At 53.6% G+C, this 24,250-nt stretch overlaps 1 protein-coding gene across 1 annotated transcript in view; it reads left to right on the top strand.

Annotated features, from left to right (window-relative positions):
• INPP5D (inositol polyphosphate-5-phosphatase D) overlaps positions 1 to 24,250 on the top strand; it is an 82,046-nt gene that overhangs the window by 17,906 nt on the left and 39,890 nt on the right. The window contains exons 3-4 of the mRNA XM_081142005.1: positions 20,372 to 20,522; positions 23,016 to 23,202. Coding sequence (XP_080998131.1) covers positions 20,372 to 20,522; positions 23,016 to 23,202 — 338 coding nt within the window. The remainder of the gene's footprint in view (positions 1 to 20,371; positions 20,523 to 23,015; positions 23,203 to 24,250) is intronic.

The raw sequence follows: 24,250 nt of genomic DNA, 5'->3' as shown, positions 1-24,250 counted from the left end.
CCATTGTTTAACAATCGATGGATGGGCTGCTCACTGAGCCATGTCACCCCATCTTTGAAGGACTGGAGAAGACAGAGGCTGGGATCAGGGCAGGGGCTGGTGCCTGGGGTCCCAGTAGGCAGCAGAGGGGTCAGGGGGAGAGTCCCATAGCTCCCAGTGCGGCCACCTCCTCAGTCTGGGTCATTGCTCTCACTTACTGAGCCCTTCCCGGGGCCAGATACCTGCTGTCCACGCTCCCCTTGACTCCTCTGAAGGAGGTTTTCTCATTCTCACTTAGATACAAGGAAACTCGGGCTCCGATGGGATAACACTTTTGCTTGGTTCATACAACTCGTCACTGACCAACTACAGAAGCCATTTGACCTGCCCTGCTATGGCTGAAGGGTCAGACCACCCTCCCCCTCCTCGGCTTGGCCCTTGGCCATCGAGGTGCCCCGGCTAGAAGGTGAAAGCCCGGTTGGGTGGGATGCTCCTGTCACTTTGGGCTGCTGGCCTGTGCTTCCCCGGCCGCAGGAGCTGGGCCCAGCTGTGGAGCCAGCCGCGCGCTGTATGGCATCAGCCTTCTTCAATGAGGCTCAAGATGGCCCTACTCTTAAGCCGAGTCCCGTCGGGGTTATAGCGTTATCTCCACGCCATACTCCTTGAGGGTGTGCGTGACTTAGCTCAGGGACTCCCCACAGCCACCAGTTCATCTGCTCTTTCATTCAGAAACTCTTAGTTGGGCACCAGTGATACGATCATCAACCTCATAGACACAGTCCCTGCCTTCAAGGGACATTCAGCTGGGAAACCGAAGACAAGCAATTATCAAGATTATCCCCTGAGCCCCAGATCTATACAGCTTGAAGGGGAGGTGATCAGTTAGTCATTTTCACAGAGAGATTCACCATGAGAGAGTAGGGAGTTCCCTGGATGGCTGTTCGCTGGGAGACTGATGGCCCATCAGGGTGTTTGCCTGTCTCTCTGCCATAATTATCCTCCCGTGTGACTTGGGAGTAAAGGCTCTGAAATCCTGAAATGTGCTTTCTAAAATCCAATGTCTCTGGCAAATCTATACTCTTAAGACTCTAAGAAGAGGCGTACTGGGACAAAGACAGGACATGAGGACACAGTCTCAGGCTCTAAAGGGGGAAACCAGACATTCAAACAAGTATTGAAGGTTACTCAGAGATCTGCAAGAAAGGCCACTGGCTGCTTGGGAAGCCAGACAATAGAATGGCTCTCTCTTCCTGGGAAGGCCTCGAGGAGACAGTTAGCCCGTGAACATGAAGCTCCTCCCTGCCCTGGGATCTTTGCACTTCCTCTGACCTCTGACTAGGACTCTGAGCCCCAGATCACCCTGTGGCCGCCCGCCCGAGGTTATCCCCAGGTCTCCCCACGTAAAGCCACACCAGGCTCGATTCTCTTTCACCACCATGCGCCGACTTACTTTTCTTCATAGCCCCTAACACTGTCTGCAGCGGTGTTTCTGATCGTCACTGGAGCAAATTGCCACACGTGTGGTGGTTTAAAAACAACACAAGTGTATTATCTTATAGTTCTGGGGGGTCCAAAGTCCAAAATGGGTCTTACTGGGCCAAAGCAGGTGTTGGCAGGACTGAGCCTTTCTGGAGGCTCAAGGGAAAATTCATTCTCTTGCCTTTCCCAGTGTCTAGGGGCCACCCGCACTCTTTGGCTCGTGACCCTGTTTCTCCACCTTCAGAGCCAACAGCGGCGGTCCAGGCTTTCTCCCCGGGCCACCTCTCTGGGTCTGACTCTCCCGCTTCCCTCTCTCCCTCATGAGGGCCCTCAGGATTAGAGTGGGCCTACCTAAATAATTCAGGACGCCCTCCCTAGCTCAAGGTCAGCATGTTAGCACCCTTAATTCCCTCTGCATCTTGGTTCCCCCACTCCCATTACGTCCTGATAGGTTCCAGGGCCCAGGACACGGGTGTCTTTGAGGGGGTCGTTCCTCCACCCACCACAGTGACTATCTTTGCAATTTATCAACTCACTCATTTGTCATCTGTCTCCACCATGAGCATGTAAGACCCAGGGAGCTAAGACCTTGTCTGGTTTTTTGTTTTGTTTATTTTGTCTTTTTAATACTCACCTGAGGATATACTTTATTGATTTTAGAGAGGGGGAAAGGAGGGAAGGGGGGGAAGAGAAACACTGATGTGAGAGAGAAACATCAATCGATTGCCTCCCACATGCGCCCAACCAGGGATCAAACCCACAACCTTTTGGTGTACGGGACGGTGCTCCATCCAACTGAGTCACCTGGCCGGGGCAAGACCTTGTCTGTTTTGCTCACCACTGTCTCTGCAGCTCCTACAAGAGCACCTGGCACACAGTAGGCACTCAATAAATATTGGCTACCTGGTCGAACGAAGGGTAAATTTGTAATATGAGCGAGGGAGGAAGGGCCTCCATTTCTTTACCTCTAAAAGGAGGGAGGGGGGCTGGAGACCTGCAAATGCCTTCATGCTCTAAGATGCTCTGATTCCTTCTGTGACAATGACATCAACAAAGGCTTAGGAGAGGGGACAGCCCAGGGCGGCTGTTCCACAGTCTGCTCGGCGGGGTGGGGCGCGGTGGCTGCAGCAGGCGCGGGGTGCGGGGTGACGGGAGGACAGCAGGGGAGCGTGGGGGGAGCAGCAGCGTTCAGCGGGGCCGCCCCGGGCTCCGTCTCCCGCGAGGAGCTCCCGCAGGCTGACTCCCGGCTGCGGGCTCAGAGCTTGTCTGCCAGCTGTCACTTCTGTCTGTGCCAGAGCACCTCAAGGGCGTCACGGGGAGAAAAGAGGCGAGCCGGAGAGCATCTCCGGGATGTGCGATTAAGCGTAAAAATATCCCGCGAGGCTCCTGCGGCGGGAGGTGGAGAGGGCTCCTGCCCCGGGGGGCTTCCCAAGGATGCTGGCACGGGCCTGGAGCACCGGCCAGCCCGTGCGGTGATGGGCAGTGTCCGCGTCCCCGGGCCGTCGGCCTGTGGCTCCAGTCTGGGAGGAAATGCGTGTCAACCACGCAGCACCTTCGATAGTGGCCTCTGCTTGGGGTGAGAGAAAAGGGGAAATGGAAACAGTGAAGAAGACGAGCTTCCTTCCTCGCCCGTGTCAGAGGGAAATGGCTCTTTTAAAGGCAAATGTTGAGTACTGGGGGGCGGGAGAGGAAGACAGATTCCCAACAGCACCCCTGCCCCCGCCTCCCACCCCCTCTTCAGCCTTCAGACGGATTGAGCCAGACCTTGGGGAGCCCCAGGCCCAAGACCGTCTCTGACCCCAGGTGCCCAGGGACACCACTCCCTGCCCCCCCATGTCCCCATCCCCACCCTGGACCCAACTTTCTGCACCCCTCAGCCCCACCCATGCTTTGCACCTAAACGAGTGTGCTCCTGCTGGCCCGGGTGAACACATTTCCACCCCGTGGTGAAAATGGCTACACAGGAAGGAGCCGAAAGATCAAACAGCAAGTCCCGAGAGAAATGGGGAAGTCGGCCGCTTCCGATCCGATCCGAGGGCTGCCGGCTCCGGCTCTTTACACAGCTGGCCCGGGCCGCAGAGCTGCCCTCCGGGCTCACTTTTCTTTTCTTTTTGTATAAAGAAGGGTTGCTGCAGATCAGCATGTGTTACGTCTGCTTTTTCTCTTAGGAAGGTAGCCAGTGAGGGTGCAGAAGTTCAAATCGAAAATACAGAACAGAACTAAAGCCCCCGGCCGCTGAAACACGTCTTGCTTCTCCGGACCCCGTCAATGCAAATACGTTTCTCTAAAGTCAAACTTTAAAACCCGTTATGTTTTTGGCATCTTGAAAATTGTCAGAAAGACTTTAGGTTAAGCACTTTCGTGCTTGCTGAGGCAATCTTTAAATGTTGACAGCCCTGCCCAGCTGGCGTGGCTCAGCGGCTGAGCATCGGCCTAGGATCGAGGAGATCGAGGTTGGATTCCTGGTGGGGGCACAGGTCCGGGTCGTGGGCTCGATCCCCCGTCAGGGGCGTGCAGGAGGCAGCCAATCAATGACTCATCATTGATGTTTCTCTCTCTCTTCCTCTCCCTTCCTCTCTCCCTAAATTCAATAAAAACACATTTAATAAAATTTAAAAAGTGAAAATTACTGGGTGAAGGTGGTGAAAAGATACAAACTTCCAGTTATAAAATAAATTGTCCCAGGGATATAAGGCACAGCGTGGTGACTACAGTTAATAATACTGTATTGTGTATTTGAAAGTTGTGGAGAGAGTAGCCCTTAAAAGTTCTCATCACAAGAAAAAATAATTTTAACTGTGTGGTGATGGATGTCAACTAGACTTACTATGCTGATTATTTCACTATATATACAAATATCGAATTGTTATGCTATACACCTGAAGCTAATATAATGTTGTTTGTCAATTATAACTCAATTTTTTTAAATGTAAAAAATAGTTACTTGGAACATTGCCTACAAACAGGTAGTAGTAATAATATTAATAATATTAATCCTAGCATCAGAGCTCCTGCCACTGTCAGTGCCACGGTGGCTTCAGGTCAGACCTCCTGGCAGAGCCGGGGACATGCTCTAGAGCTGGGCAGTGCATTCAAACAAAACAGAAGCCCAGAGAGCAGAAAGTGAAAGCGTGCCCTCGCCATCCCCACCCCTCTCTCCTCCACGAGGGAACCACTGCCAGCAGGGTGACATTTCCATTTTCGTGCATTTACATAGAGATATGAGCCTGCACAAATCTATGTGTGGTTTGTTTGTTTTTTAAATAAATGGGACGAGCTGTACATATGGCCCCGCAATTTTCTTTCCTCCCATGGCTGCCTGCCTTTCAGATCCCCCCCCCCCGTGCCCGTTCATACCTCTGTGCTTTTGGGGGGTGGGGAAGGGAGGCTATTTTATTTTATTCTTTAATGAGATGCAATGAACACATAACATCGTGTTAGTTTTTGGCACACAGCATAATGATCTGATAAATGTATTATTGCAAAAGGCTCACCACAGTAAGTGCAGTTAACATCCCTCACCACACAGGGTTACGCTTTTTCTTTCTTGCGATGAGAACTTTAAAGATCTGCTCTTTGTGCAGTTTCCAAATATACAACACAGTATTGCTACCTGCAGTGTTTTTTTTTAAAGATTTTTTTTTTTAATATATCTTTGTTGATTTCAGAGAGAGGAAGGGAGAGGGAGAGAGAGAGATAGAAACATCGATGATGAGAGAGTCCTTGATCGAGTCCGCAACCCGGGCCTGTGCCCTGACCGGGAATCGAACCCCGATCGCCGGGATCCCGGGTCGACGCTCAGTCGCCGAGCCACGCCCGGCAGGGCAACTACCTGCAGTTTTCACTGTCATGTTTTAACTTTGTGCTTGACTGTCATGCGGTGCAGTTCACCGTCTCCCACGGGTGGACATTTAGACAGTTTCCTCTTTTTTCTCCGGTTATTACTACAATGAGCAAGGCTTGTGTGTGACTCTGTTTTCAAGATGAAACATTACCAGGTTGCAGGAATGCGCAGTTCTGCTGTAGGTGCGGCCGCGTGGCCCTGCCAGGAGCCTCTTCGCCCTGCCAGGAGCCATCACCCGTCTGATGTCACTTGTCGTCCATCAGGTCCCCACATCGTCTCATTGCCGGACATTGTCAGTGTCTGATTTTCGCCGAACAGTGGGTGAGATACGCAGCCTCGATGCTTTATTTGGCATTTTCCTCATTAGAAACAAGGATGAGCGTATTTTCACATGTGACGGGCCCTTTAGATCTCTTTACCTGTGAACCGCCTATTTATGGTCTTTGCCGGTTCTTTCCCTTTTAAAAAAATCTGATTTAAAAAAGCTCTTCGTATGTTTTCACTTGTGCCGTAAATAACTTCTCCCAGTCTGTCACTCCTAAAAAAATATTTGCTTACGTTTCATTTGTCACGCGGAAGTTTACAACTTTTCTATAGTCAAATATATTCATTTATGGGCTCTGGGATTCGTGAGCCACTCATCTCAACAATATTTATCCAGGGCAAGTGTCCTTTTTCCTAGCACTTTGGTAATACACTTTTATGCCTAGCTCCTTACTTATTTTTACATTTGATCTAAACTAGGGAACACAACACCATCCTGCACGTGGACGGCCACACCATATGTGAGACAGTCTCCCCTTTTCTGTTGGTTCATGGATTCAAAATGCCACCGTACCCCGCGCTAAGCTGCCACGTGCGCAGTCGGGTTCCGGGCCCCTCCGCCCGCCGCTGGGGACCCTCCCTCGCCCCAGCTCCGCAGGTCTCACTGCGGCCTCTCTGTGTGAGCTCCCATCCGGTGGACCGGCTGCCTGGGGATTATTCCCCTTATTCCTCGGTGGTTTCCACGCATTTCCTTTCCCAGGTGAATTTTATAACCAGCTTGCAGGGCTCCCTAAAAATTGCAGTTGGGATTTTTACGTAGCTGCGTTGAGTTTACGGATTAATCAGAAGATGACTCACATCTTTAGGGCCCCGAGCCCTTCCCCTGGCGGACGTGGCATCTCTCTCCATTTATTCAGATGGCCCTTTGTATCTCGGTTGTGTTTTCTCCGTGGGGTTCCTGCATCTTCCCGTCACCGGGTGGGAAGAACTCTAGCGACCTTGGCAAACAGAAAACCCGATGCTGTCGGATTGGGCTTTGTCTGATGGGGCTTCGTTGGTGTCCGGGAGGCCACAGTTATCGGAGGGCGCTCGCACCCGCCTCTCCCAGTTTTCATCATTCTTTGAACGCATTCTTTTGGCTTCTCTAGGCACATGGTCGTGTGGGCTGCAAATAATGATAGCTTTGCTTTCCTTTTCCATGTGGCCCATCTGGGGAGAGGGGAGTTGTGTGGGCTTGTTTCGTGCTGGCTGGGCCTGTGGTGCCGCGAGGCGGGTCAGTGGCAATGACACTTGTTGTTTTGTTGCTGATGGCCGAGGGTGTTTCTGCCCTGGACGGAGAATGCCGATCGAAGGCGAGGAGTGAGATGAGAGCCCCAGGAGAAGGGCACCCGCCAAACAGTGGCCGCCCCAGAGGGCGGGGCGCAGGGAAGCTGCTGTGCCCGGCGGACCTGCCCTCTGACCTAGCCCAGTGCCCGGGTCACTGAGCTCTGGTTCATCTTGGTTCTGCCTGTCGCCCAGCATATTTGCGATGTCCCCTAGCTTGGTGGTGGCCATACATTGGTAAGCCCACCTCCTGGATCCTAATCCGAATCACTGATGTAAATGAGAGGGAGAACCCAACAGCACCAGAAACCTGTGTTCAGGCTGACCCTGGTGTAAGTCTCAGTCCTAGCCCATATTCCTTTGTGTGGTTCTCAAAAACATCATGGATGAATATCACAGAATGCTTTTTTGAAATCAATATATATTATATCAAAGATCACAGGCTTGTAGCCCCTGTGTTGGATCTGGTGTTCTGTTTGCCTGACATACGTTTTCTGAAGTTTATGAGCCAATTAAAAGCATTTCTTAGAATTCAGAGATTTTACATAATATTCTGAATTTTTAGCTTCCCTTGAAAAATGTGAACATCTGATAACCTTAGTCCTATATTGCCCCTTGGTGATGTAACAGAGTTGAGTGGAAGCCTCCCCTTTCAATGAGGCATTTCTCTTCAATGTGCCACAGTCCCCACCTCTCCCTACTGCCTTGTTCCCATACTGTTCCACTGGTTTACATCACCTGCCTGGCCTCTGTAGGCAGTTGAACTGTAATCTCTATCAGAAGCAACAAATGATCAATTCATTAGTCTAGCAAACGTACAGTGACCTTCTAGTATGTAAATAAAACAAAGAAAAACCGGTTCACTGACTTGGGCTGTTCCCAGAGAACTCCTGGTTCCTAGGGTTGCCCCTCGCTTCGGCACATCTTACAAACCCTACTCTGAGTGAAGCCTGCTCCTAGAATCACACCTGGGGTGGGCATAATGCTCACCAAGCTGTAAACTACAGAAGAACTGTCGTGCCTATGGTGAAAATCGCAGCTTCCCGGGCCTGTCCTCGGCCAGCTGGACCCCCTCCGCTCCTCGCCCAGGCGTGAGCACCTGTGGTGGAGCTCTTCCACGCAGGCCTCTCCTCCTCCCCTGGAAGGAGGCTTGGCTTTCACAGAGCAGGTAGACTGGCATTCCCCTTTTCTGTCTGGGACTCCGGTCCCATGATAGGGGTGCCTTTATCACTTCCTCAGAGCAGCAGGAGCCTGCAAATGGTGACTTTCGGTTCCTCTGAGGGGCACGTGTTTACCAGAAGCTGCCCATCCACTCCTGATGGCCTAAACGGAGCCTCTCTCCCCGGAGGTCTGGGGTGAGCCCTGCTGGCAGCTGTGGGACTGGAATTTGGCACACGATCTTGCCTACCCGAACACTTTGCTGTGTTTCCTTTCCAGCTTCTCGCAGTCTCAGACCCTCCCACCTACCCATGAAGGCAGGCTGGGGGCCTCCTATTTCCATCTTGGCTTTTGCCACCTTTAAGTGCAAAGGTGTTTTTCCTAACTGAACAGTAACCCCCTCCATATTTCCTCCAACAAATCAGTAACCATCTGTGTCAATGATATTTTTTCCTGACCCAGTGTTGCTTCTAGAGATTGGGGCCTTGCAGACAGAAAGGTGAGTGTGCACAGGGGGCTGGGGCCTATGAGAATTGAAGGGGTGATCTTGCTCAAGTAGTTAGTACGTGTTGCTGGGCTGCCTGCAGCGGCAAACATTTGGCAACCAGTTTCCCGGGGAAGAAAACAAAGCCTGGTTTGGAGCGTTTGCCAGTTTCTGTGGTGTAAATACTCTCACCATGACTCCCACCATGGTAGCCACATTTAACAATAGGAACAGCTCTTGGTGTTCCTGAAAAATAGATTTTGAGTCAGTAAAGTTTGGCACAAGCTGGCATGAGTCAGCAGCAGCTCACATTGCCTAGGTATTGAAAATTCATACCTGCTGTTGCCCTGGTGAGGTCTGCGTCAGACAGATTAGTAATCATTTCTGTCTCACTTAGAGCCCTTTAAGTCCCCAAACCCTTGCTTATAAATTATTTTCATTCCATTTTTCCCATTCCTTTTTATCACATTTGGGGAGGATTTTTTCTTATACCTGACTCTTCTACTTAATTTCCCACTCCTCCGAGCATCAGGTTTTTTTTTTTCCTGAAAAATAAGAGTTGATAATGTATTAGCATATTCAACACACTGCAGGTGCACAGCAGGTGCCTGACTGAGAGCCATGCCCTGGTCTTATTTGAGCTCTTTTTTTTTAAATTCTCACCCAAGGGTATGTTTTTATTGATTTTTAGAGAGAGAAGAAGGGGGAGGGGCAGAGAGAGAGAAACATTGATGTCAGAGAAATATCCATCGGTTGCCTCCCATACGTACCCCGACGGGAGATCGAACCCACAACCTGGGTGTGTGCCCTGACCGGGAATCAAACCTGAAATCTTTTGGTGCACAGGACAGTGCTCCAACCAACTGAGCCACCTGGCCAGGGCTGTATGAGCTCATTTAAACATGTAGGTGAGTAGGTCTTAGAATCTTCATTCATGGACAAAGAAATTAGCTTAGGCTTAGAAAGTTCAATACCATGTTCTGGGTCACATAGCTCAGTGGTGGTGGAGCTAAGATTTGAATTTGTAGCTGATATAGCATTTTCAAAAGTTAATTGCAAGCATTAAAATACCTGAGATTTTATCTAAGAATCTGTATTTTTACCTTCCCTTGAATATTCTGAAATTTTGACAACTCTAGGCCTATGTTACTCCATGGGGATAAAACTGGAGCTAAGTGGACTCTGATCCCTCTAAAGGGACATTTCTTCAATGTGCCACAGTTCCCACCTCTCCCTAGTGTCTCACACCCTGCCTGCTTCACTCACGTCCAGCTTCAGGTTTTGTGCTTATACTTACGAGTCACACTGCTTTCTAACTCAATATTGCCTCCCCTTGCCTAGTCCTTCCTCCACACGTGACCAGGAAAGAAACAGACACAGAAGATTTTGGTAATTTAGGTCAAATCAGAGAGGTCTCAACAAAGTGGAGAACCCATCTTTTGCCATTGGGCTGCCTGAGCCAAACTGCAGAGCATTCTCTCTGTAAAGCAAGGTCTTTACAGCTGTTTTAGTCCCTCTACCCCCATATTGCACTTGCATCACCCCCCTTTCACAGGCAACCGTTTGAGTGGGTGTCTTTTTATTTGAATATGTTCTTTTAAAATATGTATTATTGCTTTGTGTACATGAATTTTTAATTCACTGAGGTGATTCCGTAGCTTTCATTCTGTTTTCTACTTTCTTCATCAAAGGCTCTTTTACAGACCTTCTGTGTTGCTGCGTGTATACATCAAGCTTTTGATCTTGGCTCCTGCATAGCACCCTATGTGAACCTCAGGCACACTTCACTTGTCCCCTGTCCCAATCATGGGCACCCAGGTTCCCTCCACATCCCTCTGCAACCACAAATCTGTGATGACCATCCATCCAGATGGCCCAGTGCGAGCCCTAGGCATATGCCCAGGGGTGAAATTGCTGGGTCATAGGATATACACATATTTAATTTGTCTAAATTGTGTCTGACTGCTCAGCGAATGGCTGCACTGGCCTGCACTCCTGGGACTCTTTATAAAACACAGACTTTAAGGGAGGAATGGAAGGAGAAAGGGCTTTTAAATATATAACATCCATTAGAAAATAAGGTCCTTGGGACGGAGTTGAAAATAGGCTTGCCTCATACCAAGGTGGCAGAACACAGGCAGAGAAATTGGAGGGCGGCAACCTTTCAGAGTCCAGGACCACAGAACTTACAGTGAAGGACCAGAAGTCCTGGTGCCACCAAGTACAGGGCAAGTCATTTGGCCCTTCTGAGTCTCAGTTTCTTTATCTGTAAAATGGGAAGGCCAACAGAAACGTAAGTCAGGTTGTTTGGGTAGTCAAAAATTTTCTGCATTCATTCATTCATTCATTCATTCATTCATTCATTCATTCATTCTCTACATGGAGGTAAATGCATGAGGCATTTTGTCACCTAAATGCTGGGTTTCGTGTGTGCCCAGTCTCATTTAGGTCATCTTTTTTCCTCTGTCACTGACTCACAGGGCTACAGGTGGGGCTTTGAATTGGTCTGTGCAGAAGTTGAGGCAGGGTGTGTGCTGAGTCTGGGGCAGCGACAGGGGATGGGGCGGGGGGGCGGTAGTGGTCCTCCTGGCAGCCATGTGTGGGGGGGAGAGGAAGAGGCAGCCAAGGACTCCAGGTCCGATCAATTCCTCCGCAAAGTGGGGGGTGCGGGGAGGTCCAGGTTCTTTACTGTTGGTGACGGGCCTGAGGGCAAATCCTTGGATCAGTTGTTGAGGGAGGGCTCGAGATGGAGGAGGGAGGGAATTGCTTTGAGGGTTGACCATCACAGGCGGTCAAGTTCTCGCAGAAGCCGACCCTGAGCTTGGGTGCCAGTAATTCACTAAAGAAGGGCTTCCAGGGAACCAGTGAGACAGAGAGAGGGAGGCAGGATGGGGAAGGGGAGACTAGAGAGCAGCCATGCTGGCGATGGGGCACAGAACTTGAAGATCTGTCCCTTGTGGCGAGTCCTGGTGATAAAAAAAAATGTTGTGTGACACTAGACAAGTTACCTAATCTCTTCAGCTTCAGCTTCCTTGTGGGTAAATGGAGATAATTATGTCATAAATTTTCAATAAGAGGAAGACTCAGGAAAGGTCCATCCTCCCCTTCAGATTTGTATTTGTCAGTGTTTGCTGTGTAACAAACACTCAGAAATCTCAGTAGTTTACAACAACAAGTGTTTGTTTTCCTCTCCTGCGTCTGCAGGTCAGCGGTGGCTGCTGGGCTGGGCTGGGCTGGGCTGGGCTGGGCTCCAGGTTTCCAGTCAGGTCCAGGTCTGTCCCTCATGTCTTTATTCTCGGCCCACACTGGAGGGCCGGAGGGGCCTGGGGGCAGATCACAGGGGCCCGGGACGGGCAAGCAGAAGCCCACAGTACCGTTAAGCCCGTAGTTTAGAACTGGCACTCTTGCCCACATTGCATTGGTCAAAGCGGGTCGTGTAGCTAAGCCCAATGTCAGTGGGACAAAGATGGGAATTCTTCCCACTTGAGGGCAAGATATTGCAAGGTGCCATGCGGAGGGTGTGGCTGCAAAACCCTATAGCAGGAAAGAGCGCTCTGCCACCGCCGTCTCCTCTCCAGCCTCCTGTCTATACGAGCTCGGGGAGGAAGCTCGGGAGCTTTCCCACAGTTAGCTGATGACTTACCGTGATGCTGGCCTGATGCACACGGTCTAGCTGTCAACTGTCACCCTACTGACAAAGGACCCATCCTCTCCTGGGGTCTTCACTGTAGGCTCGAGGTCCCCAGATGAGAGTTCCTCTGTTCAGACACCCCAACAACCTGCTGGTAGACGGAGCACTGTCGTGCCCTGCCCCCTGGCAATGACTGTGGTGACGGCATCACCAACCTCAGGGGACGCATCTCAGCGCTGTCATTTCAGTACCAGCCGAGGTGTGAATTTCCCAGCCTCCAGTCTGCATGCAGCTCCTTTGATGTCAGAGGTTCAAAGCACTTTGTAAGCCGCCTGGGTCTTTGAGGAGAGCTCAAGGCTCACTCCCATGCTCAGGTGTAGATAGGGGAGTAAAAGGCAGAGATTTGGGGTTTTGTGATCTCAGCATCCCAGGGGGTACCAGCTGACAGGTGATAAATGTACAGCCGATGGAGTTGACCTGACCTCAGGGTTTCCCCATTGGGAGAGTGCAGTCGGCAGGGCTGTGTGGGGGGCTGGGGAGGGGATTGCAAGCCCAAGGAAGAGGCTTCAGCTCTGAGAATCTTAGGGGGACGTGGATTTGGAAGTGAATGTAAAGCCCATGCCAAGCTGTTCTGGGAAGTCTGCCCAAAACAAGGCAAGAGCGAAGCTGAAGAAGCAGCTTCTGGAAGTGGGGGCTGGGGTGACATGGTCGGTGGGAGACCCCCACCTGCTGGCCAAGTGCAAGACAGAGCCCACCCACCAGTGCCTGGGCCACCACACGTGGGTGGAAGGGCCCCGTGGGTAGCCAGCCTCTGGCGACTGCCGGTGGTGGGGCCGGGCAGGCTTGCAGTTCCCGCTGCTCTTCCTATAAGCGTCCCGCCCCCTCCCAGAGCCGCCACATTGCTCCATGGGCACAAAGAAGACTCCGAATGAGCCTGGTGCCATCTTTCACCCTCTTCAAGATGTGTGGTTTTGGGGGACCCTGCAAGGGGGCAGGCCAGTGGCGACGGGACTGTGCACAGACAGCAAATGCCAGCCTGGGCACCGTCCCCACTGGTCACCGCACTGCGGATGGCAGGCCTGCCGCCTCCCAGGATCCAGGCTTCTCCCACGTGCCGGGTTTCACGCCACCCAGCCCACCCCTGAGCCTCCGGAGGCTCAAGCCCTCGGGAAAATCGTTAACCGCCTGGTTCCGCCCTAGCTGGCGGCGCCCTGTGCCTGGTACCCGCCGCCGTGTTTGGCTAGAAAGCCGTGGAGTCCCCCATACACCCTCTTTCTTATCTTAAGCCATCCCCGAGTTTCTGCTCTTCTGACATAGTCTGTGACCACCCAGGCAAGCTGCTTCATGTCTCTGAGACTCAGTTTCCTCATCTGTACACTGGAGCTATGGTGCCCACCTGGGGTATTAGATAGAATATAAATTAGGTAACATACTGGGCACACCTGGGCCAGTTCCAGTTTCTTCCATTTGGGGAGTGAGGTCCTCAACTGGGAAGCGCCCGAGAGGTTCCAGGAGGCCCCTCAGATGGACCCTTCCCCTGCTCGGACACAGGACATGGAGGGAACTGTGTGCTTGCCGCCATGACCTATCTTGTGTCCCAAGTGATGGATTCACGGGCTCGGTCACTGTTTCAAAGCAAGATCTGAGGGAACATGGGGACCCCACTCCCCTGGACCTGGACAGCCCCCACTCCCCACCCGCCTCCTCTGCCCGCCGATGCCATTCACAACCCACAGCCTTCCAGCCACAAACCTACACCCGGCCACGTAGGAGACGTGGCAGTTCCAGCACCCTGCAGCCAGGCTGCCAGAAAGTGCCCCCCGCGGAAGGTCCCAGGAATAGCTCTGGGACATCCTGGAGGACCCCTCCGTGTGCCGTCCAGTTGCAGGAGCCACACTGAGCATTGTTCCTACTCGCTGCTGCTTGTGTGGGGCTGTGGCAGGCAAGACACTTGGAGAAACTTCATGTGCCCTGTGCACCATGAGACAGCAGGGTCCCTGTCCTTTCCTGGGCCCTGTGCCAGGCACCGAAAGCTCTGTCCACCAATCTGCCAGGTTCGGGTCCCCCAGAAGTCCATGCCCTCAGTCTCCATCCATCTCATTCACCCCAAAACCTAAATCAAGTTCCGGGGTCCCGGAAGAGAACAGAAGTGATACCTCGGCAGGAGCCTGGCTCCCCACGCCATGCCCAGGGCACCTGGTTTCCGCCCCAACCACAAAACCGGTGTGATCGAAGGGGGTGCCGCCCTTCCCCCCCTCCCTTCCCCTTCCCTTCCCTCCCCTCCGGTCAGTCTCCAGAGCCCCCCGTGGCCGGCTGTGGGGCTGCGGCCACCACCTCACCTCCGTCTGGGTGTACAGGGAGACCCTGCGATTGTGTTTCTATTCTTGGTACGTGAGTGTTATTACGGTTATTTGAGCATCACAGATGTTTCCCTGATGTTATTTTTGTACAGAAACCTCCAGAAGGATATACAGCAGGAATACTTTGATACAATTTAAAAAAGCCTGACACTTTTAGACAAGATGCCCTCTAAACCCCTCTCCCCTCTGGGTATGTGTGTGTGTGGATGCCCACACATATTAATTAAATGAGCTAGGCTACAGGAGCTAACTTTTTAATTGAATTTATTGGGGTGACATTGGTTAATAAAATTATATAGGTTTCAGGTGTACGACTCGATAACACATCATCTGTGTGTTGTATTATGTGTTCACCACCCCAAGTCAAGTCCCCTCCCATCACCATTTGTCCCCCCTCTACCCCCCCCCCCCATAATCGCCATGCTGTTTTCTGTGTCTCTGAGTTTGTGGAGGTTTTTCGCTTAATCCCTCCACCTTTTCCATCCAGCTCCGAAACTCCCCTCCCCTCCGACAGCTGTAAGTCTGTTCTCTCTCCGAAAGTCTGTCTCTATTTTGTTCGTTAGTTTATTTTGTTCGTGTGGCAGCTCTATTTTTAATTGTTTGAGGAACCTCCGTGCTGTTTCCACAGTGGCTGTGCCAGCCTGCATTCCCACCAGCAGGGCCCGGGTCCCCTTTCCCCACGCCCAGGCCAGCACACGGCATCTGTTGATTTGTCGAGGGAGCCATTCCGGCAGGTGTGACGTCACAGCCATGGTGGTTCTAATTCACATCTCCGATCATTTGTCACTTTGAGCATTTTCTCATGTGTCTCTTGGCCACCTGTAGGTCCTCTTTGGAGACGGGTCTATTCAGGTCCTCTGCCCATTTTTTAATCGGATTTTTTTTTGGTTGAGTTGTGTGAGTTCTTTATAAATTTGGGGTATCAACCCTTTATCAGACTCCCACTCGGTGGGCTGTCGTTCCTACCCGAGCGCCGACAGGGGTTCACCTTCTGCCCCATGTGCCCGCTCTCCTGTGGGGGCCTCGGCTGCTTCTGTCCAGGCTGGCTTTGCAGTGGCGACCAGGACTCTGGGGTGATCAGCTTCTTAGGAAAGGACCTTGAAGACAATCCTAGAGTTACGCTTTCATCTCAGCGTCAGTCCCCCGTGGGGGCGGGAGAACCGCTCGTTGTGCCCTGCACCCTGCGCCCTGTTCCCGGCCGGGCCCCCCGGCGATGCTCCAACGCGAGGACTCGTCTTCCATCTCCAGAGGGTGCCCTGCGTTCCCTTCTCGCCACCTCCCATCTCTCCACCCCTCGGTGCCCCACTTCTGAGGGCGAGCCTTCTCCTCAGCCTGTTCCTGCTGGACCTCCAGCCCGTGTTCCCTGGAGCTGTCCCTTTTTATTACAGCGCATAGCCCAAAAAGTGTCTACATGTAACCACTGTGCAGATGGGTCATTTCCAACCGGTGACAACGAGAGGCGGACAGGAAGGCGGCGCCCGGCCCCTGCTGAGCAGATCTCTGAGCAGAGGACATGCTGCTGGGCCTCAGCTCGGAGCCTCCGGGGGCAGGAGTGACCTTCAGGGCACAGGCTGGCCTGCCCCTCTGCCCCATCGGCACGGTGCCTCCATGGACGTGCGGGAGCTCGGGTCTGGGGGGCTCCCAGCCTGGGCTGAAGCCAGCTCTGCCAGGCTGCTGCTGACCAGGCCTTCGACACCTTTCCCGCCTCCACGAAAAAATAGACAAGAACGACACCAGCCGCCCCACACCTGTCCTGCGTCTCTTCCCGGCGACCGAATGGTGGTGTCACCCTTTCTGGTGACTTTCTCACTGACCCTGGGAAAAGTGCTTTGCTATGGTGGGATAGTGAGGAGGCTTTCCCCCACTTCTTAGTACTTTCCCATCATTTCTAAAATCCCCACAGTGATCGTATATGTTTTTTAAACCCCGCGCTTTCCCGGCTCCTGTGCTGCCTTCCTCCTGCCGGGAGTCTCTTTCGGTCCCCATTTTAGACAGCGGACGGTGCTGCCGTGAAAGCTACCCCCGGGAGAGTTCAGCCGTCCAGCCTCCCTGCCGCTCCCCAACCCTTGCCGGGCCTCCGAAGATCACAGCCCAAGAACTGTTTCCCGAAACACCATTCCTCAGAGTTCACAGCCCCAAGCCTCCAACTTGCTGCATGTTCAGCTGCCCTTTGTTCTAAAGACCCCGGAGGCGGTCTCATTTTGAACCCCGGGGCTGGAGGTGGCCCTCTCCCCTGGCTCTGTACCTTTCCCAGGAGCCTTGTACCTGGGTCAGCTCAGGTGCCAAGCGATCAAGGGAAGGGTCCCCTCCCTCCAGGGCCCCGCTTGGAATCCACGGCTCTGTCTCCTACAGCTTCACAACAGCAGGGTCAGTTTTGTGCAATGTGCCCTGCAAGGGGCCTGGGGAACCGTCTGCAGGGCCTTCATGGAAATGGCCATTCTGGAAAGCCCTAGAATGTTCCATAGACCTGGGCATTTTAATGGGAGGCAGGAGAAGAGATGGGTATTTTGTTCTGAAATCTGAACTAGCCCCTAACCGCGCTGTGTTCTGTGTGACTTTTGGTGATGAAAGTACGTAAGTTACTATCCATTCTGTTGATCTCATAAACCCCGAAGGGACCTCTGCTCTGTGCCTTGCTCGCCGTAAATTCACAGGCGTTATAACTGGGAACCGGGGCTCTCGCTTGTTCAAAATCTCGCCCTAGATGCGTGCTCTAGGTACCTGCCAAAGACAAGGGATTCGTTCCTGGTGCTGGGAAGGTTGTCACAGAGCGGGAATCCAGTCACCAGTGGGCACTGCCCTGGGGAGGGCCTGTCCCTGTGCTGGGCTCAGGTTCTCAGCGACAGCTAAGGTTTCCAAGTTTCCTCTGTTTCAAAATGACTTGATAAATCTCTTCAGGAAGCCGGGGGCTGTGGAATGAGGAACCAAGTCTGGAGGCCTTGACCGTTAGGGATCCAAGGCAGCCCCTCCAGGGCAGCGAACGTGGTTCCCCCTCGGGGTGTGAGCACTGCCGGTGTCCAAGGGGTGCGCCTCCCTTGGACACGATGTGCGAGGGGCCTGACGTGCTGAGGGGCGGCTGTTTGTCCTGGCACCTCCTTCCCAGCTGGCGTGGCCAGTGGAGGCTCAGCCTGGTGATGGAGGGTGGAGGCCGTCCTGCCCCAGCTCCAGCTCCAGCTCCAGCTCCAGCCCAGAGCACTCAGCACCCAGTGCTGGCCTCCAAGTCCTCCCACCTCATTGCGTCTGTAGGGGTTAATTTAATTTTATTTATTTGGGGGGGGTTGATTAATTTTAGAGTGTCCTGCTATTCTGCATGCTTAGTACACAGCATGTTTCATCAATTCTCGGACCTTTATTTTTTCACGTCCCTGAAGTAAAATGTGTGGACAGTGGACGGTGTGTGTTCGTTACATGTTAGCTCTTTAGCAGTACATAAAATAATGTGTCTTAGCACCGGCACCTTAGATTCCCGCATCCGATGTGCTCCCTCAAACACGAGCTCCCCAGACGTGCTCCAGCTGAGGACCCTGCTCCAGACTCACATGCCGTCGTTTCGCTTTTCCCAACTGCCTAACAGCTCGTCATCACTAACTGCACATTTGTGGGCAGGATCACACTTTTACCACAACTGTTTTACCTGAATCGAGTTCATCGATCTTGCGTCATGCCAGATTATTTTTGTTTTTCTGCTCATTTTTGGTGTTGAACCTATTCAAGTTACCTTCTAGAAGGCCTGGCTGCCGCCGCTCAGATAGTTCTGCTTCAGTAATGCCTGAAAGAGATTCCTTAATGTGGGCTTTGTGAAAACAAGGGAATTTATTAAAAGAATTTTTAAAAAACCTTTTGTTAAAGCCTCTGCAAAGGTACTGAGTAGCTTAAGCTGCACAGTGAAGCACACACATGCACATGCACATGCACACACAGCCTCCTGCAGACGTGGACACGCGTGCCGTGCGCCCCGCACACAAACGCGCTGGAGAGCAACAGAAAGGCCACGCGGGAAGCCCGGGTCGAGCTGAGAGGCCGAGGCGTGTTCCTGTTGAAGGCAAATGCAGCCTCTCTGCAATGTGGGGCTAGCTGCCAGGAACAAGGGCTCGGGGACAGCTGTGAGTCCTGGTCCATTCCCCATGTCTGGGCCTGCCCCAGTCTGGGTCATCCTGCCTCGCCTGCTCTCCCAGCGTCACTTGCCTATAGCCCTGAAGATCTTCGGGCCCAGCCACGCTGGGGCAGAGTGTACCTGGTTGAAGTGAACAAGTCTCGAGGGTCCCGCCACACTCAGCCCTAGACCCCGCTGGTTCATTTGTGCCTTTCGCAGACTGGACTTTCCAACCTCCACCCTATTGCCTATTGGCCGCCTTTCCATGTGCACTGGGCCCCAGTCTCCACAGCAAGAAGGCAGCTGACAGTTGCAAGGGGAACAATTGGACCCCTGGCCTCCAACTCCAAAGATTGCACCTTCTCAACTCATTTTAAAATCTCATGACTGCCATTGACCTGATGGTGGTTATGATAGCTGGGTTGAACCACAGGCCCTGGGTGTTAGGACCAGGGTTGCTATGCTCCTTCTAGGCCAGGGAAGCCCCACCCAGAGGGGGCACCTCCTTGGTGCTCATCCCTGTGTCCACTAACAGCCTGACTGACCCCTTGCTCCTGTCCAGCTGCCACAGGCTCACTGCCCATCCCTGGAGCCGGGCTGCCTCTTCCTCCCCCACCCAAAGCTGCAGCCCCGCTCAGCAACTCCACCGGATCAGGGTCACCCTGCCTCACTCTGTCTACCTTTGCCCTTTGTGCCAGAAAAAGGGGGGAGTCCAAGATGCCTCTGGGTTTCTGGCTGGGCTGGTGGGGAGAGGACAGTGCCACTCCTTGGGACAGGAACACCAAGGAGTGGCAGGGTGGGGGACTGGACAGGGAGGCTAGGTAGGACACTAGGGCATGTTGGGTTAGGAGCAGTGATGAGAATGTAAATCTCCTGCAGGTAATTCTCCCCTCTGCTCTGCAGCCTGATAACCCCTCGGGAGAACCAACGGGGTCGGCCTCGGGCAGGGCCTCAGGCAGGACAAGACCTGGGTGGGGTCTCAGCTAAGCAGAGCTTCAGCAGGAGGGGCTGGCTGCCCAGGGACCTCCTGGAATTTCCTGCTGAAGTCACAAGACCAGAGGAAGAACTGGCCCCAGGGCATTTGAACAGCCCAGGGGAACTGTCGCCTGGCTCCTCTGTCATCAGCAACAGAGATACAAATCAGGGAAGATTTTTGTGCTAATTCATTTTCTGGGCTTTGATGTAACAGAAATATAGCAAATGAAAAACTATAAGCCTAAAAGCCAAATAATTGCTAGAACAGATTTTTCCTGTGTTTAAAAATAAGTGATTTTTTGTGGGGTGATGGAGGTAGGGAATAACTTACCCCGTAACACACACACACACACACACACACACACACACAGAGTGTAGAAAAACATTCTAAACTATTGAAAATGGACTTCTCAAGGTTGTGAGATTACAGGTGATTTCTTGTTTTAAAAATTCTGTATTTCCTAATTTTGCCATAACGAAAATATAATACTTGTATGACAAAATACTTTTAAAAAAAAATAAAAGGTGTCTTTTTTTTTAACACCTTTAAAAAACATCTTTCAAACTGTCCTATTTGTGCTTTTTGCAGACGGGCCGCTGGGGGCTGCTGGGGGCTGCTGGGTCCAGGAGGTGAGGGTGTGAGCGTGGCAGGCAGCCATGCCCAGGGCTTTTTCTGGGTCGCAGTCACTCCCCCAGCGCCCTGGTCTCCGCTGCAGGTGGCCTCTGCGGTTGAGTGGTGTCCCAGCCAGTCAACCGTGCCTCTGTCGGGCTCTGTCCTCAGGCATCGGAAGGCGTCCCCATGAGGTTCTTCACCAAGCTGGACCAGCTCATCGAGTTTTACAAGAAAGAGAACATGGGCCTGGTCACCCACCTGCAGTACCCGGTGCCGCTGGAAGAGGAAGATGCCGGCGACGAGCCAGAGGAGGAGACAGGTGGGAAGGGGTGTGGGGCACCTGTTCTCGAAGGGCCGGCAGAGAGGCCCTGGGGCATCTTGCTCAGGACCAGCGCTCATAGGTCAGGTGGCCCACTGATCAGGGGGAGAGAATGTGACATGGGGGTTAAGGGCAAGTTAGGACACAGGCTCTGGAGTCAGACAGACCTGGGTTGGACTTCCTGCCCCTCAGCTTCTTAGTTGTGTGGCCTTGGGTGAATTACTTAACCTCTCTGAACCATAGGCTTCTCTTGAAGAGACAGTGAAAATAACATCTGCCTCTCAGGGCGTCATCAGGTGAGCGGATAAATATAGAGCCCAGAGCCTAGGACACAGTAAGCGCTCAGTAAAGGCAGCTGCCATCAGCAGCAACAAAATTAGCTGCATTTCACTGGGAAGAGAGTGAAGGAAGAGGAAATCCTTGCTGCTCACTGGAAGGGTGGAAAGGTGATTTTTTTATATCATCATTAAAAGAAAATAAGCCCAGCCCACGTGGCTCAGTGGTTGAGTGTTGACCTATGAACCAAGAGGTCGCCAGTTTGATTCCCGGTCAGGGCACATGCCCGGGTTTCACGCTCGATCCCCAGTGGAGGGCGTGCAGGAGGCAGCCGATCAAAGTCTCTCTCTCTCATCGATGTTTCTATGCCTCTCTCCCTTTCCCTTCCTCTCTCTCTTAAAAAAAATCAATTAAAATAAAATAAAATGTACAGACCCCAAAAAGCCTGTGCGAGTTGGGCCTGCCCTGTAAGCCGCAGAAGGACAGAGAGAGCAAAACAGATCCGACCGAGGTCTTGCAGACAGGAGCTCACCTGGGTGGTGCCTCCCTCTTGCCCTCAAAGGTTCACTTCCTAAAAGAAAACCCCCAAGATACAGAATTGAGCCCTTCAACTTAGGAGGTCAGGGCTCTTCTTAAATTCCAGGGAAACAACCCGGTTCCCCAGGGTCGCCCCTCAGGGAGGGCAGATTAGAGCAGAGACACCGAGGTCCTTGGCTGTCTCCCCGCCTGTCCCTGGCAGGCCGCTACCAGCCATGTGCTGGGCACCCTCCTCATTCCACTGCCCTGGGCCGGCTTGTGGGTCCCCAGCCACCTTCTTCCCCCTTCCTGGTGACCCACTTTGGGTGGCTGCAGAGCCCCCCCGCTGCCTCCAGGGTGAACTCTGAAGGCAGCTTCATCAGCTGGGCGGAGAGGGCTGGAGCCAGGCAGAGGGTTTCAGAGGGACCGCAGCCCGGGAGGCTGAGGGGCCCAGCCAGGCCATGTCTCTTCTCCCTCCCTCAGCCGAGGAAGAGGTGCCCGCAGCTGGGAAGTAGCCAGAGCAGAGCAGACGTGTTCACGGGTGAGCCTAGGGTCACTCACCAGGGCTGTGCCACAGCCGCCTGTGCCCCAGTTGTCCCCAGGTGCCTGGCCTTGGCCTTGACTCCTGAAAAAATGCCCTCCACACGCTGGTGCTCTTGCTTGCCTTACAGCCCCAGCCCAGCTTGTCTGTCCCTTTGGGCATGGCCATCTGAGAAAGTCCCTGAGACTTTCTGTAAGAGCCGGAAAGAGAGCCCAGTCCGCTGACTGCGGGCTTGACTTCCCCAAATGAAGTCCAGGTCCCCTCAAGGCACCCCGTCCCCATGGGGCCCAAAACAGACTCAGCCATCCTAGAACCGGACCGCCCCAGCCGGAGAGGGAGTGAGGGCTGCTCCCTCCCAGAGGCAGCTCGGAGGCCAAGGCCGTGGGGCAGCCGCTTGTGTGGGACGAGGCTGGGGCAGGAGGAGCTGGACCCAAGGGCCCAGGACCCTCGCCGATTCGCGGCGTGCGGAGGGTGGAAGTTCTCCTAAAGGTGAGCGGGCGGGAGTTCGCCTCCCAGGCCAGGTTCAGGCCACTTGCGTCCTCCGTCAGTTCTCTCGGTGAAGGAAGAGCCCTCTGCTTCTTTTATTTGTGTCCGAGGGCCTGGGGGGCAGGGGAGAGGGAGGCCAGAGGCCGGAGAGAAAGCAGGGGCAGTAGGAGAGGAATGAGCCGCGGCCCGGGGCCTGCCTGCGCCCCGCCCCCTCCTCCCGTCCTGGGAACTGGGCCTCTCCGCCTGGTCCAGGGCCCCTGCTTCTGCCCCGAAAGCTGGCCGTCCGTCTGAGCTGCCTGGGGCTGCTGGCCCCACCTGTCCGCGGCCAGCAGCTCTGCCTGGCATGGCCACTGGACCCCAAATGTCAGGTGTTTGCTGAGCGCCTCAATGGGACAAACTGTGCTAGACCCCCTCCCTCAGGGCCAAAGACCACTAAGACTAGGTCCCTGGCCTCGGTGGGCTCCCCAGCTAGTCAGGGAGGCGGCGAGGGAGTGGGGTGGGGACGGCAGGGACAGGGTGGGAGCAGATGGATCTGTAACTGAATGCAGGGGCCTGGACTGGGTCACTGTATAGAGGATGGAGCGCGTCAGCCATGCGGCCCTCTCTGCAGGCGGGTGATCCAGAGAGAAGCAAAAGCCTAGCCCCAGTGACCTTCCTGCTCTTCTCTTGGGTAGAAGGTGTCCCGTCTCCACCGGAGCTGCCGCCAAGAAACATCCCTTTATTGGCCGGGCCATGTGAGGCCAAGGAGGTCCCTCTCCTGAGCGAGAACCCGAGAGCCACCGAGGTCAGAGCCACCGAGGTCATCCGGCCAAGCCTCTCTGAGACGCTGTTTCAGCGACTGCAGAGCATGGACACCAGCGGGTGAGTCCCCACCTGCGGGTTGCCCCTCAGAGGCCAGCCTCAGGGCCACAGCACCCACGCAGCCTCCTCGGGGCTCACTCCTGCAGGTACCCCTTACAACCCAGGATGGGTCACTGTGGAGCCCCCCGGCCCCCCAATGGTGTGTGTGTGAGGGAGCCCAGCTCACCAGTGGCTCCACTGCGTGGGCACTGGGTGGCCCTGCTCAGAGGGTCCGTCTCGCCAGGCCCGGAAGGTGGCAGGAGCTGGCTTTGGAATGACACGCATCTCCTTGCTGCCAACGGCATGGTCCAGACTTTAAGGGCCTGTGCTGTGGCCCCCCTTCCTGGGGCCATAGACTGCACATGGCATCTTTTCCCATCGCAGTACCTCCAGAACCATCCCTCTACTGAGTCAGCTGGCCCAAGCAGAGGAGCTGGCTGCCCTGCAGCCCGGACCAGCCACGCAGCCCTGTCCTACTCTGGGCTCCACTCCAAGGGGACCACCTTCCTTGTCACCTGTAAATGGGTCAGAGCAATAATTCCCTGTGTGGTGTGGACTGTGAGGTCTGCGCAGCGCAGTGCTCCTTCCTTCGTGATGGAGCATGTGAGATGCTTTTGTTCCAATACTTTAAGTCTTACTGGCTCTGATCCAGGGTTCTCAGCATCTGGTCCTTTATGTGTCCCCGTAACTGCTCCTGCTGGTCCATGTTGATGAGTTCCTGCAGCTCCTTTGCCATATGGTCCCTCTCTTAGCAGGCCCAGCATTGCAAATCAGAGGCCCTGACTTCAAGACAGGCCAGGGGAGGCCAGTTGGCGGGGCTCAGTTGGTTTAATGTCGTCTCATGCACCAGGAGGTCACCAGTTTGATTCCGGTCAGGGCACATGCCCGGGTTGCGGGCTTGATCCCCAGTAGGGGGCATGCAGGAGGCAGCCGATCAATGTTTCTCTATTGTCATTGATGTTTCTATCTCTCTCCCCCTCCCTCTTCCTCTCTCAGAAATCAATAAAAACATATTAAAGAAAAAAAAAGACAGGCCAGGGGGACGGCTTTAATAGGAAGGAGGCTCCTT

Source organism: Miniopterus schreibersii (assembly GCF_964146895.1).
Source record: "Miniopterus schreibersii genome assembly, chromosome: 7".
Classification (NCBI taxonomy): Eukaryota; Metazoa; Chordata; class Mammalia; order Chiroptera; family Miniopteridae; genus Miniopterus; species Miniopterus schreibersii.
Note: the sequence above shows the minus strand (reverse complement) of the source record. Positions and strands in the feature narration are given on the sequence as shown.